This window comes from Electrophorus electricus, chromosome 9 (genome assembly GCF_013358815.1).
Source record: "Electrophorus electricus isolate fEleEle1 chromosome 9, fEleEle1.pri, whole genome shotgun sequence".
Taxonomy (NCBI): Eukaryota; Metazoa; Chordata; class Actinopteri; order Gymnotiformes; family Gymnotidae; genus Electrophorus; species Electrophorus electricus.
The window spans coordinates 12,999,530-13,019,654 of NC_049543.1; the positions used below are offsets into that span (position 1 = coordinate 12,999,530).

Genomic DNA, 20,125 nt, shown 5'->3' on the forward strand with positions numbered 1-20,125 from the left:
CCTCATTTACTTCCATTATCTCAGTTACCTCCATTATCTCATTTACTTCCATTATCTCAGTTACCTCCATTATCTCATTTACTTCCATTATCTCAGTTACCTCCATTATCTCATTTACCTCCATTATCTCAGTTACCTCTTTTACCTCAGTTACTTCAGCTTTCTCAGCTACCTCAGTTACCTTCGTTGCCTCAGTTACCTCAGCTAGCCAGATTAGCCCCTGAGCTCCTCCAGTGCACTCTCTGAACATTCAGTACAAGACTCAGAATTAGAAACAGACCCAAAATTGCCACAGCTGAGGTTGGAGCAGATCTGCTCAGGGGGGCCGTGACTACAGGCGCTAACTACCCAGGTGAGCTCCAATGGCTAATGGTGTTTACCCACGCTGAGCATCTACCCACGGGATTGGCGTGGCTAGGCTAGCAATGAGCATTATTTGTTATGTTATATGCGTCTTGTGTAATTCTTTAGCACTGCTATGTCGGGTAAAGAGAATATACCTCTAACTGTTAAACTAATAAATATTTTTAACTGCTAACATTACAGTGTAAACAAGCACTGTGAACACATGGCATGGGGTAGAGCATACACACTGGTCAGTAATCAGAAGGTTGCTGGTTCAAGTCCTGCCAACGCCACGTTGCCACTGTTGGGCCCCTGAGCAAGACCCTTAACTCAGCCGAAATTGTATGTGGCTTTGGGTAAAAGCGATCTGCTAAATTCCATAAAAGTAAAGCAAAGACCCTTCACACTTAATGCTGTCAGTGCAGCACATAACACTGCGTCTACTGGCGAGGTGTGACTGCGTCTGACAGCAAACCATCTTCGGGAAGTCATAAAGGACAGTATTAAACGCTTCCCTTAATACTAAAAATGACCCTTCATAAAAGTTATAGCGGTGTGTGCGTGTGTGTGTCCTCGCAGCCAGAACCTCATGTCACAGGTGTCTAGCTTCCACGCTCCCCTGAGCCTCCGAGGCTAAAAGCTCCAGCTGTGACGACAGGTGGGTGATATCGGCAATCGGGGCCTGTATGAGCAGAGTCCTGACCAGGAAGGCAGGCGGATAAATCAAACCCGCCCACACTGCCAATCAGTGTTCGGCATTGCCTGGGGGAGGGCGGGACACCCTGCGTGGTATATTAATGCAGTACTGCCACACCCCACTACAGGGGTCAGAAGTCATTCTCGCACGCAACCCGGCATCGAAACGACGACACGTCATACGACAACGCGGAGGGAGAGAGAGTTGAGTGGTGCGTGGTAAAGAAGAGAGAGAGGCATACACAAACCACAGAAGAGAAAGAAAGAGAAGCATAAAGAAACAGCCCGGGTGGAACGTGTCCACCTGCTGAGATCTTACCTGTCTGGATTTAACCTCCTTCACGTAGAGGGGGAGGAGAAACTCTGAGACACCTTCTAACCTGACCCCTTCTTTGGTCACGCGGAGATTACCCATGCCATCCTGAGAGAGGGAGGGGGGAGAGATTTGGTAAGACATGATGAGAATAAGCCACATGCGTACACACATGCAGATGTGCTGTTTCATTCTCTCTCAGTTCCAAACTACATCGCCATGACTACTGACCCACACAGCTGGCCACTAAGTTTGAAGTTAAATGGTGTTTATTTCTGGAGACTGATGCCATGCAGGGACAAATAAAACACACACACAGACACACACAGACACACACAGACACAGGTGCACACACAGACTTCCCAGAAATTATGTAATGTGCAGGTATCATCAACCCCTGTTGATGTCATGGCCCTGTTTTCTGAGTGTACAGACGTGGACAACACACACACACACAGGTACAGACCTGTACAACACACACACACACACACACACACACACACACACACACACACAGGTACAGACCTGGACAGCACACACAAGTATAGACCTGGACAACACACACAGGTATAGACCTGTACAACAAATACAGGTCTATACCTGGACAGCACCCACAGGTCTAGACCTGGACAGCACCCACAGGTCTAGACCTGGACAGCACCCACAGGTTTAGACCTCCCCCATTCTCATCCTCTACTCTCGCTCCCCTACTCACACCCTACTCACATCTCATCACTGTTTGGGGTAACTTGGTTCTCTGTGGTTAACCTCACCGCTGTTCTGGGGTAACTGGGGTCCCTGTGGTTAACTTCACCACTGTTCTGGGGTAACTGGGGTCTCTGTGGTTAACCTCACCACTGTTCTGGGGTAACTGGGGTCTCTGTGGTTAACCTACCACTGTTCTGGGGTAACTGGGGTCTCTGTGGTTAACCTCACCACTGTTCTGGGGACCCACAGCCACACACACGTACACACACGTATAGACACTCACACACACACACACACACACACACACACACACACACACACACACACACAGACACACACACACACAGTCTCTCTAGGTTCTTCCTCATGCTCTAGGGAGTGTTCTTCACCTTGGTTCTCCCACTGGAGACTTGGACTCAGACATGGGTAAAACTCCTTTGTGACAAGAAACATTGCACACACACACACACACACACACACACACACACACACACACACACACACACACACACACCACCCAGAGAAACTACAGTACTACCCAGAGAAACCACAGTACGACCCAGAGAAGACGTTAAGCACAGTAAAACTACTTCTAATAAGCTGCTTCCTTTTTTTGTAGGTTTTCACAGTGCTGTGCATGTGTGTGCGTATGCGTGCGTGTTTGTGTGCATGTGTGTGCGTATGCGTGCATGTTTGTGTGCATGTGTGTGCGTATGCGTGCATGTTTGTGTGCATGTGTGTGCGTATGCGTGCATGTTTGTGTGTGCATGTGCATTAAATTTTTTTAATTAGGGCACATTATTTATTCATTAATTCCATATTATAATCCTGACAAGCATCATAAATTGAAATTGTTTCATTATGACTAAACACAGTGTTTCACTGGCAGAGTGTATCAGTGTGTGATCGTGTGTACGGAGGGTGGAGCACAGGTTTGTGTAAAGTTCTGACCCCCTGGAACACTAACACTGTACTACTGTTACACCATAACACTGTACTACTGAAACACAGATACTGGAATACTGTAACACTAACACTATAATATTGACACAGTGATACTTCAGTACTGTAACACTTTACTGTGAAATACTGTGATACTAGAATACTATAAAACTAACACTGCATTACTGAAACACTGTGATAATGAAATACTGTAACAGTAACATCATACAACTGAAACAGTGTGATACTGAAATACTGAAATATGTAACACTTCCATTATGCTACTAAAACACTGTTAAACTGGCACACTATAACCGAAACTCCGAAATGCTAGTACCAAAACTAGCTGTGTAACACTAATGCCAACAATATTGTCACTGTGAACTACAGTGGCTGATTTACAGTTATTGGAGAAATTACATGTGTCCAAAGAAATTTAATCCTGGGGTCCGTGACCTCAGCAAAAAGTCACACGAGAATCAGAGTAAGTGCAGGAGACATCCCAGAATTCATTAGCAAAGAAGTACAGGTAGGACCACAAAAGTTCCTCAACCTCCTCCCCACACTTACTCTTCTTCCCGAAGGCTGGCTTGTTTAAACTTTTACTTGTTTACACTGGCGAGCTCATGCGTCAGCGGCACCAGCGAGGCTATTAAAACAAACAACCAGCTGCCGTAGGGGACGCAGCCTCGGCAGCAGCTCGGCTGGAGTCCTGGGTTTTAATGGGCACCTCGGGGCCGGCTGGAGTTACCCAGGAGACCCGCACCCACCTGGCTCCCGTCCTGCCGCTCGTGGCGAGATCTTCGTCTGCGGGTCGCAGCTAGGCCACGCGGCTAACCGCCCAAATAAACCCGCCGAGAGTGATTTAGCAGCTCGCCTGCCCTGAGAACGGCCGAACGGCTGAGATTACCCCTCCCTCCCTCCCTCCCTCCCTCTTCTCGATACCCCGGGAGCCGTTTCTTTCACTCACCTGAAGATTAGATTACTACAGACCCTTTAACCGAAGCGAAGGCGAAAGGAGTCATGTGATCGTGCTAATTTGCATACATATGGGCGCGCACGGGACCCACACGGCGGCCGGCCCCGGGGACTTGTGGGATATCAGTGCCAGAGCAGAGGCTGGCTAGCAGCAGAAATTGAGTTGGAAGAGAAGCATTTTAGAGAAAATGGAGGAAAACAGATCAACGCGTAAGTCCTGACAGGTCCATTTGACTGCGGTTGCCTGGCGCCTAGATGGGAAATATTATGGGCTGTAAATGTATTTATTTATTTGTGTGTGTGTGTGTGTGTGTGTGTGTGTGCGCGTGTTACGGCTCAGAGAGAGCAGCTTCTGGTGTTTGCTTGTAAACAAACCTGAACCCGTCCTTGATGCTGGACCTGGCCACTGGTCTGTCTGTCTCAGCACAGTACGCGGTTGCATTTTTTAGTAATACACACACACACAGCAACACACCTACAGGGACTCAGGAACTGTCACGTTATGCTGACTGATACACTCATTCACACTCACACACACACACACACACACACCCACACATTCATTTTATGTCAAATTCTAAAGCATTCCCAGTTCATTTTATTGCAATACTCTCTGCTGAAAGCAAAACTTTGTTTTTCTTTCATAAAATAACCTTTAAAAATATTTGATAATCTCACATCGCCTGCAGCGGTGTAATATATGTATATGATATTAATCTGAATGTCATTCTCAGACAGGTTGTGTGTGTGAATGTACCAGCTTCTTTCTCACTCCTGTTTGCCCTCTCTTAGGTAACGACACCCAGCTCATAAATGCCCCGCCCTCCCCGAGGAGCTCCGCCCCTTTCCAGGAGCCATGCCCTCCCTGCTCCGCCCCTTCCCAGAGCAGACAGGAGGGAAAGACGCAGCAGACGCACCACAGTGAAGTTCATGACCTTCAGGATCCAGACGGTAAGGGCGAGGTTGACGATCATGGTGACGAGGAGGAGGAGGATGAAGAAGTAGAGGCAACGCTTGCGCCAGCCGTAGATGCCCACGGGATAGGGCGCAGGACTGCCCGGCCGCGGGACGGCCCCCGGCTGGGACGCCAGCAGGTACTGTTCCTGGGTCATCTGGGGTGCGATGGGTGAAGGGAGAGAGAGGGAGAGAGAGAGAGAGATTAGTTACGTGTGAGAAACGGAGAAATTTCCTGCTGTGTCCCCAGAATTAAAAAAAACTCATCAACAAAACAAACTCTGAACAACTCGGCCTTGTTTTTTCCGCCTCAGCCAACAGAACACACACAAGCAAGACCTCCACACTCCAATGTCACGTCCCTACGGTAGTGATTTGATAGAACGAGCTGTCAGTCAAACTGGTGTTTGCGCGGCGGTGTCTGTGCAAGAGGGGGGTAACCCACGGCTCCTTCCTGTCAGCCCAACACCTGCCTCTACCGGGCTCTTCAACGCTACTTAGAGACACAATAGGACCTTGTGATGGAAAATTAAAATGATTTATGTGTTTGAGAAAGAGAGAGAGAGAGAGAGAGAGAGAGAGAGGGGGAAGAATTGAATGAGAATGGGATAGAGCTGTATGTCTCCCTCAGGTTGTGTGTATCTGTGATTGCGTCTGTGCCTGTGTGTGGATATGTGTGTGAGTCTGTCTGTGTGTGTGTGTGTGTGTGTGTGTGTATGTATGTGTGTGTCTGTCTGTGTCTGGGTCTGTCTGTCTGTGTCTGTTCTGTCCTCCCAGAGTGGGACAACCCACCCATCACACATCCATTACTAATGCTGTGGCAAAATACGCAGAACGCGCTTTCTGTGTGTGTGTGTGTGTGTGTGTGTGTGTGTGTGTGTGTGTGTGTGTGTGAATATAAGAGGGAGAGAGTGTGTGTGTGTGTGTGTCAGGGCTATGCGGTGCTCTGCCCAAGTGTGTACTGTGTCCGTGTGTGCCACACTGCTCATATATGCCACTTCTATCTGCCAGGTCTGAGTGAAGCAGGCTGGATCAGTCGGACTCAGCGTGGATGTCTTAAGCTGTACAGTCCACCACATTCAACCAACAAACAGGGCAAACACCGAAACCAACAAACACCGAACAAACACAAACACCGAAAACAACAAACTCTTATGTAAGTGTAAGCAAATCAGACATCATTAAAAACATGGATAAACCTCTCCCTCTCTCTCTCACACACACACACACACACACACACACACTTACCTGCGGCCTTTCCCTTTCGCTTCGATCCGCTATTCTTCCCTTATACACTAAGATTGTTTGCTGCGTAAGATTAATTACTGGGCTACATGTCGGTCTGACAGAAGCGCACTAAATCAATCCCGTTCCCTCGTGAGCGCGGCACTTCACAAACCGGACGCACAACTCCGTAACTCATCGAGCCCAAGACGGAACTTCCCGAAGTGACGGAATGAGGCGCGAGGAGACGATCGTGTTAGCACGTGCCCGCGCGGGGCCGCTCGCGGACGATCGGATGTCGTCTCTTCCTGTTACGAAAAGCCAGCGAGGGCGCTCGTGCCATCACCACTCAGCCGCTGTATGATCGCGCGGCTCAGGAGGAGAATTCGGCGCGTGGCGCAGAGGGCACGCGGTAGCCTTTAAAACCGCTGCGGATAAATCCGTGCGCGTGTAGCTCACTGAATGCGTCCGCCGTCATTTATAACCGCACCATCTCGGCGACACCCTTAGCGCCGAGGATCCTGCCAGCGTCCCCTGACTTCCCTGTTGGGCTTAAATACAGCGCAGCGAGGCGATCGATTTAAGCTTTCAAATACCCCGATAAATCTCCTGAAAGAAATCTCCACGACAAAGCAAAGCAGTACAGTCACGAGGTGTCCCCCCCGCGTGCAGTTTAATGTTCCTTATGTTTAGTCAGAACATATTCGAATAACAGAAATATCTCATTTGAGTTCGAGTTTCTGGTTGCTGTACTGATCTAAAATAACGGGTCTGGCCAACACATACGTAAAACATCTTTCGCTACATGGAAAGTCACAGATGACTCTAGACCCTGTAATGGTCACGTGTGCAATTTCCCAGTGATATTCTCAAAACCTACCAGGAGGTCCTGAAGGTTTTAAGGAAGTCATCACTAATGCGGTGTTAGCTTCTGCTGGTTTGGTGTGTGTGAGAGAGAGATTGTGCATATGCATGTTTGTCTGTGTGTGATTGTACCTATTCGTGTTTGTGCGTATTCATGTTTGCATGTTATGCATATTCCATAAATATTCATGGTATATGAATCAACGTGTGTGTGTGTGAGAAGCGGCTCAAAGGGGGGTGTTGGTTGTTGGTTGGCATTCATTCCGAGTCCTGCGGAGCAACAGGCCGAGTACACCCTCCCTTGATAAGCAGGCACTCCATCAGGCCTCTCAATGGGGCGGGGCTGTCGGTGAGGGGGTGGGGCTATCAGTGAGGGACAGGGCTATCAGTGAAAGTGAAAGTGGTACATAGAACCTGTGCTACATAGAACCTGTGTGTTTGTGTGCGCGTATGTGGGAACACCTGGAGAGCAGTGAAGGTGTGAAGCGTCAGGGAGGACACACGTGTATACGAAATCAGTGAAACACACACACACTGCTTATAAGTACATATGTAACACTTATGCATACATATGAAACATTTTCACATAAATAATCTACTACTTACATTTGCGTATGATAATTTACACTTGCATATGCACACACATGCACATTCATTCACTGGTGCGTAAACACAGTTTCACTATACTCGCGTGTATGCGTGTGTCGCCACGTGTGTGTAAAAAATTTTCAGTGCGCCCAGAGTCATTTCACTGTAACACGTGGCCACACGCTCACAGTACCTGGATACGATCATCTGAAGGCAATAAAAGAGAGGAGAAAACACTTGTCTAAGTGAGCTGAGCTGGTGGATTCTCGGATTCCTGGATTCCGGCGTTGTTGATACGGCGTGGCCAAATCACACTGTACATCGTTTTCAAGCTGTTCTGAGCATTGTCTTCTACCAAGGGGCTTAAGCGCTCTCAATTAGAGTTACAAAAGTGTGTGTGTGGGTGTGTGCCCGCGAGTGTGTGCGGCAGGGTGTTCCCACGTGTGTCTGTACCAAGCAGAGAGCTTTACAAAGCAAACAAGGTTGGAAAATATCACACAGCTTTGCGTGTCGTGTCTGAATCAATACCGTCGCCGTGTTCCTCGGTCTCCGTGAGCCGAACAGGCATTGACGTGACGCGTCGCTCGCAAACTGGTGAATTGCTAAAGAAAGGTCACGGCGGCCAGCTGCGTGACTCAGCACCGCGTGGTGGAGGATCTGGGCTAATTAAAACACTGCCACGCTTGCCTGGGAGGTCCAGCACGGTCCAGCTCTCCTACATGAGGAAACGTGACATCTGGCTTCTGCCTGACTCTCAGCTAAGGCAGGATTTGACCGCTCCTGATGTAACAGGGACTTTACGATATGCTTTACAATATGACGCAAAGGACATGTGTCTTCATTACAGATATAACAACTTTACAGATGTATCCCTATTACAGATACAGCCTCTTTTACAAATAAAGCCTCTATTACAGATAAAGTGCCAGTACAGATATAGTCCCGTTACAGATATAGCCCGTTATAGATATAGCCCTGTTGCAGATATAGCCCATTATGGATATAGCCCTCATTACAGATATAGCCCTGTTATAAAGCTAGCACAGTTACAGATATAGCCCCTTTACAAAGCTAGCAGTCACAGATATAGCCCCGTTACAAAGCTAGCAGTTACAGATATAGCCCCATTACAGCTAAGGCCCCGTTACAGATATAACAACTTTACAGATATATCCCCATTACAGATAAAGCCCTGTTACAGATATAGTCCCTGTTACAGATATAGTCCCGTTACAAGTATAGCACTGTTGCAGATATAGCCCCGTTACAAAGCTAGCACAGTTACAGATATAGTCCCTGTTACAGATAAAGCCACTACAAAGCTAGCACATTTACAGATATAACCCTGTAACAAACCTAGCACAATTACAGATATAGCCCTTGTTACAGATATAGCCCTGTTACAGATATAGTCCCGTTACAGATATAGCCCTGTTACAAGTATAGCACTGTTGCAGATATAGCCCCGTTACAAAGCTAGCACAGTTACAGATATAGCCCTGTTGCAGATATATCCCCATTACAGAAATAGCCCCATTACAGAGTTAACACAGTTACAGATATAGCCCCTGTTACAGATATAGCCCTGTTACACAGCTAGCACAGTTACAGATATAGCTCTGTTATGGATATAGCCCCGTTACAGATATATCCCCATTACAGATAAAGCCCTATTATAGATATAGACCCTGTTACATATATAGCCCCGTTACAAAGCTAGCACAGTTACAGGTATAGCACCATTGCAGATAAAGCCCCGTTACAGAGTTAGCACAGTTACAGATATGGCTCCTGTTACACAGCTAGCACAGTTAAAGATATAGCCCCGTTACAAAGCTAGCACAGTTAGATATAGCCCTGTTACAAAGTTAGCACGGTTACAGATATAGCCCCATTACAGATATAGCACTGTTACAGATATAGCCTGTTATAGATATCACCCTTTTACAGATATAACCCATTATAGATAGAGCCCTGTTATAGATATAGCCCCATTACAGAGTTAGCACAGTTACAGGTATAGCCCATTACAGATATAGTCCTGTTACAAAGCTAGCAGTTACAGATATAGCCCCTATTACAGATATAGCCCCGTTACAGATATAGCCCCATTACAAAGCTAGCACAGTTACAGATATAGCCCTGTTACAAAACTAGCACAGTTGTAGATATAGCCCTGTTACAGATATAGCCCCGTTACAGATGTTTCAAGCACCAACAAACACAAGCTGCATCACATTCCTTCTCTCTCTCCCAGATTGAGTCAGGGCAGCGGATTTGTAGGCCGACGCCGTCCAGAGTCCAGACGCCGCGTGGAAATCTAGCAAGCATTTAACAACATCACGCAGCTGATTGGCTGACATCATAAAACCCCACAGCCCCCGTAAAAACCACTGCCCACGCCATAAAAGCCTTGCAAAACCACCCCACCCTGCACACGCGAGGGATAAGGCGCTGCCTGGGGGGTAAGTGTGACATCACGTGTGACGCAGTTGGCAGTCAGACTCCAGCACTTTCTCTCTTTTCACACCTTCCCCGGAATAACGGGTTTAACACCTCAGTAAAGACACACGGTCCGCATCATATCTGATCGCTCATGTTTCTGCACGGGAAGAAACAGGGTCCACAGAGTAGTGCACAGAAGAGTGATGAGGCCCAAAGCAAGAACTTTGGGCTAATGTGAACAGTCAGAAACTGGCCTAATTCGAAATTAGCATCAATTAGCACAGGAAGCTGAGAGTTGTACAGAATGACACAGCCTCTGTAAACAACAAATGAAAACAATTGACTAGCGCAAGCCTGAACTTGCTCGAGTTAGTATCTACATGTGAGGAGGCAATCTTATGAAAACAAAAAAAATAAATATCTACTAGCAATGTGTCTGTCAAGGTCCTGCCAACAGGGCCAAAGAGAATTACAATCGACTTGACCTGTAAGGACAACCTCAGTCAACTCAAAGGAGACAACATAAAAAGGCTTTTCGTTCGACGCTAGCAGAAATCTTTCGGCACCCAACAGCTGTCAGACCCTTCTGGTCAGGGGATCTGGTCTGCATTTGTGTGCATCTGGAGAGGTTTACAGGACAGGTCTATAGAAGCTGTGTGCATTATTGTTCTGAGGTTGTATGCTCCATGGAGATCTAAGGTTCTGTAAGCCCGTACAGTTGAAGGACCAACGTGGGAAATGCGGAGGGACAGCTGATAAACGCTACACTCTCCACACCGTCAGCCAAGACACGCCTAACAAATCCCACCACACACTGTTAGACGTCTGGCAGCTGCAAACTGCCCACCATAGATCGGTGAAATAGGGAAGAAGGGAATGGGGAAATAGGGGAATAGGGAAAAGGGGAATAGGGAATAGGGAATAGGAAAATAAGGAAATAAACACCCACACACACACAAACAGACACATACAAACAACTCACAGACATTTACATTTATATTTACATTTATGGCATTTAGTTGACACACATTCACACACACACACACACACACACACACACTCACACACAGACTTGCTTCACGTTGGTTTTGTGCACAATTTCTTTTCATAAGCACAGTACCACACAGATCTAATGTGACCTTGACTGAGCAATGAAACTCTCTGTGCGTGTGCGTTGGGGTTTCAGATATCATAAGCAAGTTGATGCAGATCCTAAGGGAAAGACATGAAATGAATGTGTGGGAGAGAGAGAGAGAGAGAGAGAAAGGGGGATTTTAACAGAATAATATGTAAATCTGTCGCACACACAGAACAAGTCTTGTACATCTCAGCTAATATACACATACACTACAGAGACCTACCCCACCTGCATACAGACCTACACCACGGAGACCTACACCACCACATACACTACAGAGACCTACCCCACCCACATACAGACCTACCCCACCACACATACACTAGAGACCTACCCCACACGCATACAGACCTACCCCACCACACATACACTACAGAGACCTACCCCACCCGCATACAGACCTGCCCCACCACATACACTAGAGACCTACACCACCTGCATACAGACCTACACTACCACACACACTAGAGACCTACCTCACCCGCATAGACCTACACTACAGAACTACACCACCCGCATACAGACCTACACTCCCACGCATACACTACAGAGACCTACCCCACCCACATACAGACCTACACCACCTGCATACACTACAAAGACCTATTCCACCCGCATACAGACCTACACCACCACACATACACTACAGAGACCTACTCCACCCACATACAGACCTACACCACGGAGACCTACACCACCACATACACTACAGAGACCTACCCCACCCACATACAGACCTACCCCACCACACATACACTAGAGACCTACCCCACACGCATACAGACCTACCCCACCACACATACACTACAGAGACCTACCCCACCCGCATACAGACCTACCCCACCGCACATACACTAGAGACCTACCCCACACGCATACAGACCTACACCACCACATACACTACAGAGACCTACCCCACCCACATACAGACCTACCCCACCACACATACACTAGAGACCTACCCCACACGCATACAGACCTACCCCACCACACATACACTACAGAGACCTACCCCACCCGCATACAGACCTGCCCCACCACATACACTAGAGACCTACACCACCTGCATACAGACCTACACCACCACACACACTAGACCTACCTCACCCACATAGACCTACACTACAGACCTACCCCACACACTATACAGACCTAACCCACACACACATCTCACACACAGCAGCAGAACTGTGAGAAAATGAATCTGCATTTGCTGCTATGAGTCTGTACTCATTGTCAGTGAGACAGATTTATAATGCTGTCTATAACCCCTCTCTCTTTCTCTCGCTCCCTCTCTCTCACACACACACACACACACACACACACAGTCCATCTGTTATTGCTTTGCTTTCATGGGGATATAAAAGTCTGTGCTATCAAACCTAAATACATTGATAACTGTAGCTGTCTAATTTCATTTGTAGCGTGTGAGTGAGTGTGTGTATGTGTGTGTGTGTAAGAGGGCACTTCCTTATAACTTCATCACTGAACAGTGTCAACTCACAATCTTGCTTTCCTGCCCCCCCCTCTCTCTCTCTCCCCCTCCCTCCCTCCCTCTCTCCCTCTCTCTCTCTCTCTCTTTCCATCTTAGCACAGCAGAACAACTGAGGTCGATCAATTTAGCCCATTTGGCCATTTCTCTTTACCACACACACACACACACACACACACACACACACACACCAGTATTATATGTTTTGTTTCATTCTCTGATCTGAAACTCTCTGTCTGTGTGGCTCCTGATGGCATGTCTGGATGCCATAAACACAGACGAACCCACACCATTCAAATGCAACATCCTAGATGCTTACTTAGAATTTCCACTTCTTTGTGTAAAACAAGGGTGACTTGCAATGAGGTGTGTGTGTGTGTGTTTATCTTCTTCCTTCTAAGCTTGTTCAGTGAGAACACTAAGTGCATATTTATTATAATGGAACATTTTTCTGCATTTAACGTTACCAGGTCAACCCCTCGGTGTGTTTATAATGAGAATGTGAATTTTTCATAGAATGACCCACGTGACTCCACCCCCCTGTGCCCCCACCCTGATTGGACCACAGAAGGTTTTGGAGTAACACAAGTTCACCAGAGTGCAGGCAGCAGACTCCATAAACAGGGTAATTATGGGAAAATAACAAACTGTAAAAATGCAAAATCACATTTTCTGATGGAGTTTGTGTCTGGAACAACCTGGACACACAAACAAAAAGACTTTCACTTCAGAAGTTAATATGAAAGTCACAGAGCACACACACACGCGCACACACACATCACACAAACAATACTATGACGTGTGGAGAGACACACGCTATTAACACACATCCACCAGAATCAGACTGAAGACGAAGAAGAGATCACACCCATACACACACACACACACACACACACACACACACACACACACATACACACTTTCCATTCATTTCTGTAACAATAGCATGAATCAAAGGCTTGCTTCACTCTGTAGCCATGGCGATATGATCTGTTAATTAGCCTTCGGTGTGATCCGCTCGTTATGCTCGAGGAGTACGGAACACAAATGCAGTGCGTCTCTGACGAGGCATGAACGGGAGGCCCCATTTACCATGGAGGAGGTCACGCACCCCTCTGCACTCCGATGAGGGGATGCAGGCCACCCCCCTCCCGAGTGGCCCCGGAGATGGCCGTAGAAGCACATCGCTCATTACGCACCAACATCCACTATAAACAACCCCAACCCTGAACACACATTCATTTTCTCTCTCTCTCTCTCTCCTTATACTCAGAAGAAGATAGCACAACGTCAGGTCTTGAACTTCACTCCAGGATGATCTAAGACGGCAGGAAGCGTCTGACGGAGTGCCAGCCGACAGAGGGACTGCAAGTGTTCGGAACGTGTTTCCCTCTCCTGTGAACGACCCGGTTCAGTTATGGCGTTTGGCGGATGCTTGCGAGGGTGATTTGCGATCTCGTGAGCTAAAGTGCATTTTCGTTTGTTTTTTGTTGGTTGTGTCTGAGAGTTCCACACTTTTTTTGTTTGGGTGTAGTTTCCTTTTCCCACAATTCTGTGATTTCTATCTTTGTTTACTTGTGTTTTGTTTGTTTTTTGTAAACAGTATTGATTAATAAAGGTCTGGTAACATTCACTCTCTCTCGCTCCCATGGCACCTCTTTACACTTGTTTTTCTTTCTTCTCAAGGTTCTCTCTCTCGGGTGGCAGTCCTGTGTTCTCTGGACAGGAAGTAAGACCCTAATAAACGAGATATTACCAGCGGAGACCGCAGTGCTCTACCAGGCGAGGTCTCCACAGGTCTGGGGACGATCAGTTCTCCGCCGAGCCCTGGACAGAGACGGATGAGGACAAATGAAGGGAAAAGAAGATGGAGCGGAGAGCGCACCAAGCCTGCTTCCCGTTCAACGTTCCGGAATTAGAACAGTGGAGCGTCATCCATCTCCCAGCTGAGGAGTAACGACCCTCACCCGGATCAGAGTTCAGACAGGGTCGGACAGGGTCGGACAGGGTCAGACAGGGTCGGACAGGGTCAGACAGGGTCAGACAGGGTCGTGGGGACCTGAGATAAACCCGTCCAGCTTCTCCTCTTCTCCGCTCATGACGCGCTGTTTGCACGACGACACTCTCAGTGAACCACCGCGTAAACATCCCCATAAACACCGTGCAAACACCCCACAAACACCACGTAAACACTGCGCAAACACCCCATAAACACCGTGCAAACACCCCATAAACACCGTGCAAACACTGCGCAAACACCCCAAAAACACCATGTAAACACCGGCATGGGTCTGCTGTGGGGTGTGCGGTCACCCGCACGTGTGCACACACCAGCTTGGAGCGGTCCTTTTTTTTTTTTCATACTTATCGAAACATTACATATATTGTAAACTCGTGAAAATGACCTTGCAATGCCAGTGGGGGTGTCCCCTGTAAACAAATGACCTAATTGTGTGAGTATCCTCTTATACACTGGGCTTATAACTACTGCGCACACGGAGTCTCACCATATATCGTCCCCTTGTTTAAACTGTCTCCCGGCTCACCAGACAAGACAGGAACGTCCCTGGAGCCACGGCATGGTGGAAAAGACCAGCAGGCACAACACACACCAACCAGAACCAGAGAGAAGGACGGGCCATCAGAACCGGGAATATGTTGATGAGAGAACAAGAAGTTAAATTGTTTTGGTTTTTTATTACAGCTGTATTTCACAAACAATACATTCACACGCACCACAAACACACACACCCACACACACTTACACAAACACACACACACACACACACACACACACACGTGACCTGTGCCAAACTGACTGAGTGGCTGAAAGAAAATCTGGCTGATATCCATCCTTTGAAAAGTGTGTGTGTGAGTGTTTGTGTGTGTGCGCGCATATGTGTGTGTGTGTGTGTGTGTGTGTGTGTATGTGTGATCCACGACAGACCTTCATTAGCTCTGTGGTTTGCCAGATCACCAAGATGAGATAAATCTGAGTGTAAAGTAGATGGAACTGCACAAGATCAATAGACTGAAATATTCTTATGAACACACACACACACACACTCTCTCTCTCATCTGGTGTAAATAGTGTTTTAGGTGTAGGTTCTGTATGGATGGTTTAGACATATACTGTGTAACACACTCTACTGCATCATAACATGCCTATTCAAATGGTTGTTTAAACACACACACATACACACTTCTGAACTGCAATGTCACAGGTTGTGATGGACTTCAGAGAGTGTGGCAGGGGGCTGTAGTGTGAGTGTAGTGTTAATGGTTCACCTGGTACAGGTCACATGACACACACAAACACACACACATACACAGAGGATGTGGGATCCCAGCTGTTACCCTAGTAACTGCTGGGATTGGCCACAGAGAGCACAAAGGCGAGAGAAGGGCTCTGGTGTGTGTGTGCGTGCGCGAGCGTGTGTGTGTATGTGTCTGCAGCTGGGCCAGACCTCAGTGCCAGGCATACTAATCACATGGTGAGATGGTTCTGGATTCACTCTGTGTTCGGTTCGCTGGTCTGAGATCACAAACAGGTTTAAATCAGACACGGTCCCAATAAAACTAAACAAATGTACATATATACACACACACACACAAATACATATACATATATACACAGAAACAAACATATACACACAAATAAACCCACATATACACACACACAAACACACTACATTCACTCCATTACCTTTACTTAAGCATTTTAATCACACTGCACTCTTAGGTGTTGTTTTAAACCTGCAAGGTGAAAATTGCACATTTACTCTGTTACATTCATCTACAGTCCTGATTACAGTTTTAAAAATAATTTTAATTCCATGTGCATTTTTTTTAAGTCCTGGTGTCACCATGACCTGCCCTGTCCAGTGTGGAGGGTTCCTGAAATCCCTACAGAAGACCACTGAGATCCCTACAGAAGAACACAGAGATCTCTGCAGAAAACCACTGAGATCCCTACAGAAGACCACTGAGATCCCTACAGAAGAACACTGAGATCTCTGCAGAAGATCACTGGATCCCTACAGAAGCACACTGAGATCTTTGCAGAAGATCACTGAGATACCTACAGAAGATCATTGAGATCCCTACAAATGACCACTAAGTTCCCTACAGAAGACCATTGAGATTCCTACAGATCATCACTGAGATCCCTACAGAAGATCACTGAGATCCCTACAGACAACCACAGGGTGGTGCCGTGTTACTTCACTACTTTAACCAACTAGATAACAGGAACCAACAATAACGACCAGCAAAGGAGGAAGATTTTCCAGGTGGGACTAACCAATAGCTCTCCACTATGGCACATCATAAAAATTCTTTACTGCTTATGATCTGTGTGGAGTTTGGTGCTCTCAGTTAATGCTGATTATTAATGTGAAAGTACAGCAGTCTGCTTACATCAAGAATATTCGAAGAGAAAAAACAACGGGTATCTATGTATAAACTAAAAGCAACAGAAAAGGTCACCAAACGCAGCGTAACGAACGCATTCACCTTCTCCAGCAGCAAGCGTTTCCACTGTTAGAAGAGGTTGGTTACTGAGTTTATATTTTGACATTTCTTTGACCTTCTACAGGTGCGGCTGTTTAGCTATAGCTAAACGCTAGCTAGCATGCCGCCAATAGCTCGCTCGGTGGCAACGTAAACATGTGACGCAAACATCCAGTTAGTTTGGGCAAAAGCTCCAGAAAGTTCCCACAAATTACGTCAGGCACAGGATGATAAACAAATCCGCTGCGACGCTAACCTACATGACCCATGTCCATCGGATATAAAAAAACTCATATAACTATAATCTCAGTAAATTAGCCAGATAATACCACAGTAATTTAGGACACTAATCCCACAGTTCAAATTGCATCCAGATCAGAAAAATCAGGATCTTGTATCCCTTGGACATGGACAATTACCCAGAGCATCACAACCACCGCAGGAACTTCAAGCCGTATTCCCGCTGCGTTCAGAGGACTTTACGGTGTCTGAGGAGACGCCACCATGGCAAGCAGAACTCCTCTGAAGAGAAACTTGGCTGAACCAATCCGCCCTTCGTGTGTGCTACCTAAATCAGGCTGCGAGGAGGTTCTGTTTTTGATGTCTCATGTATTTTTGTATCCTAAATGTTTTTGGAATTTCTCTGTCACCAGTATTTTTGATGTTGATGTTTCAGTATTGAGGCTCTTCATTATGGATGGTACGGAAGAGTAGTACCAAGGAAAGTGGAGTGCGTGTATGTTGGCAGACATTGCTGGACACTGAAGAGGGATGTTTCTGAGGCCTAATGTAGGTGAACGTCACACACCTGGCCATTGCAGATACTGGTTTGAACATAATTTGTGTGTAGTGACTGCTTAATTTATGGAAATGTAACACTCAGAATTTAACTGTTGTCAGTAAAAAAAAACTAAACATGCAAATTCGAATGCAAAATACAGAAAACTTCTATACGGTCTCTGTTGTCGTCCCTGTGTTATTAAACGACTCCAGCATAACAGAAGTCAGACGCTCTCAGAGAAACTCAGTCAGGTCAGGTTTATTTCGAGAGGGAGGAACCCAAAGTCGGCGTCAAGAAACAGAAGCAGGTCGCCGCGCGGAGACACACAAGATGTCCGCACCGTACAGAACCGGCAAACAGTCCACATAGGCCACCAGTCCAGAGTGGGAACTGTGAAGAAATCAGGAGACGAAACAGGTGGAACGATGTGTACGGCGTCATGGCAATACGTAGCGACAGGCACGACGGTTTATGTAGACGGGATTAACCAGGAACAGACGGAGGCTGTGATTGGTGGAGCTGGTTGGAGTGACAGGTGGCTGATGTAACTGGAGTTGACTAGACAGTTTCTTATTTTTACTTAAGTAACACTTTACATGACTTTTACTTCTACTGGAGTAATTATTATTTTAAAGTAACAATATTTACTTAAGTTTACTTAAGTCCTGTTTTTGGCTAATGTACTCACCTCTGCACAAATACACACACACACACACACACCGCTAACTATTTGCAGAACAGACAGCTGCATGTGTGGATTTAAAAACCTCTTGCAATCCAAATATTTAATGCTGCCATCCAATACATACCAGCTTGTGGTTGAGACAGAGTTTGTGTGTGTGTGTGTGTGTGCATGCGCGCGCATGTATGTGTACGTGCGTGTGGATCTGTGTGGGCGTGTGTGTGTGTGCACGTGTGTGTACACATCTATGTGTGTGTGGATGTTTGTGTGGGTGTGTGTCCATATGTGTGTATGTTTGTTCACACGGCCCCTGCTTTCGGTTATCGATCTTCGCCTCGTTCACTTGTGTGCGTCCGGTTGTCTCACGCGGTGTTCAGACCCAACCAAGGCTGCTGGCTCTCTGCCTGTTCTGCACCGCTGCAGGGCGGATGAGTCCGTTAGCAACCCGCCGTAGCTCAGCGTAGAGTGGGTCAGAGCAGCAGGGATCCGCCCCCCCCCGGCCAGCGCTGCTAATTACCAGACACACCTGGATGTCAGCCGTGTAACACGGCACCAGTGAACACAGTAACAGCGAGGCCCCGGTGTACAGTGAGCATAGGATGCACAGGGGAACTAAGGCGGGTCTGTGGCTTCTCATCCCGCGCTTCTGCGGCTCAAGCTGAGGCTCAAACCCCGCGGAAACGGCCGGACACTCTTGGGTCGGGAATGGGAGTAGGGGCCTCTCACTTCCGACGTCACTAAGCGCAGCCGTTGACAGTGTGGAGATGGTGTAGGATGCTACTAACGACCCGTAAAGACGTACGTCGGTCTCTGACAGTCCGGCAGACACACACGTCCAGTGGAAGAGAGAAGGGAACCAAAACTAGGCATAGCAGAGGATTAGAACCAGGCTGGAAGATGGAGGGGGACAGGTGGAGAGAAAAGGAGTGCTAGAAGAGTGAGAAGGGAGGAGAGAAAGAGGAAGAGACAGGGGGGTCTCAGGGTGGTGATTAAAAACACTGACCATCTGCTGTGGTGTTTAGCTCCAGCTCCGTGGCCACGGCTTCTGTTCTGGGTACTAAGCTCCGCCCCCGCTCTCTGCCCTGGCCCCCCAGCGGAAACGGCGCCACGCAAATGCACTCCCTCTGCTTTTATGGGCGCGTACGATTGGCCGAAAGCGGACGGCAGTCCTACACGGAGGAGGCGCGCCGGGATTAATTAGCGAGGCGAGCAACGTCCCGCCGGCAGGCGGTGACCTGACGTTAACGGACGCGTATGGGGCGTCGGGGGGGCTGGAGGGTTACATAAACCCACCAAACACGAATTAATTACAGCAGCGTTAATTAGAAAAGTCGTTTGCGCTGCGTTTCCGGACCGGCTCGGAGCCAGACCGGTGGGGAGGCAGACTGGTTCAAAGCCAGGTCGCCGTGGAGATCTGCTACGGCAACGCAGGTGACATCATCGCGGTGGCGTTGTGGTAGCGG

The 20,125-nt window shown here is 47.5% G+C and overlaps 1 protein-coding gene across 4 annotated transcripts in view; it reads right to left on the bottom strand.

Moving 5' to 3' along the window:
* Positions 1 to 20,125, bottom strand: part of LOC113590910 (zeta-sarcoglycan) — a 143,972-nt gene that overhangs the window by 56,874 nt on the left and 66,973 nt on the right. For 2 of the 4 annotated variants that reach the window (XM_035529569.1, XM_035529568.1), the window contains exons 2-3: positions 4,900 to 5,094; positions 1,361 to 1,462 (exon numbers count right to left, since the gene is read on the bottom strand). In XM_035529569.1, the coding sequence (XP_035385462.1) occupies positions 1,361 to 1,462; positions 4,900 to 5,094 (297 nt within the window). Of the gene's footprint in view, positions 1 to 1,360; positions 1,463 to 4,899; positions 5,095 to 6,184; positions 6,364 to 15,194; positions 15,213 to 20,125 lie in introns of those variants that run through there. The other 2 variants (XM_035529570.1, XM_035529571.1) reach the window with 2 other exon arrangements.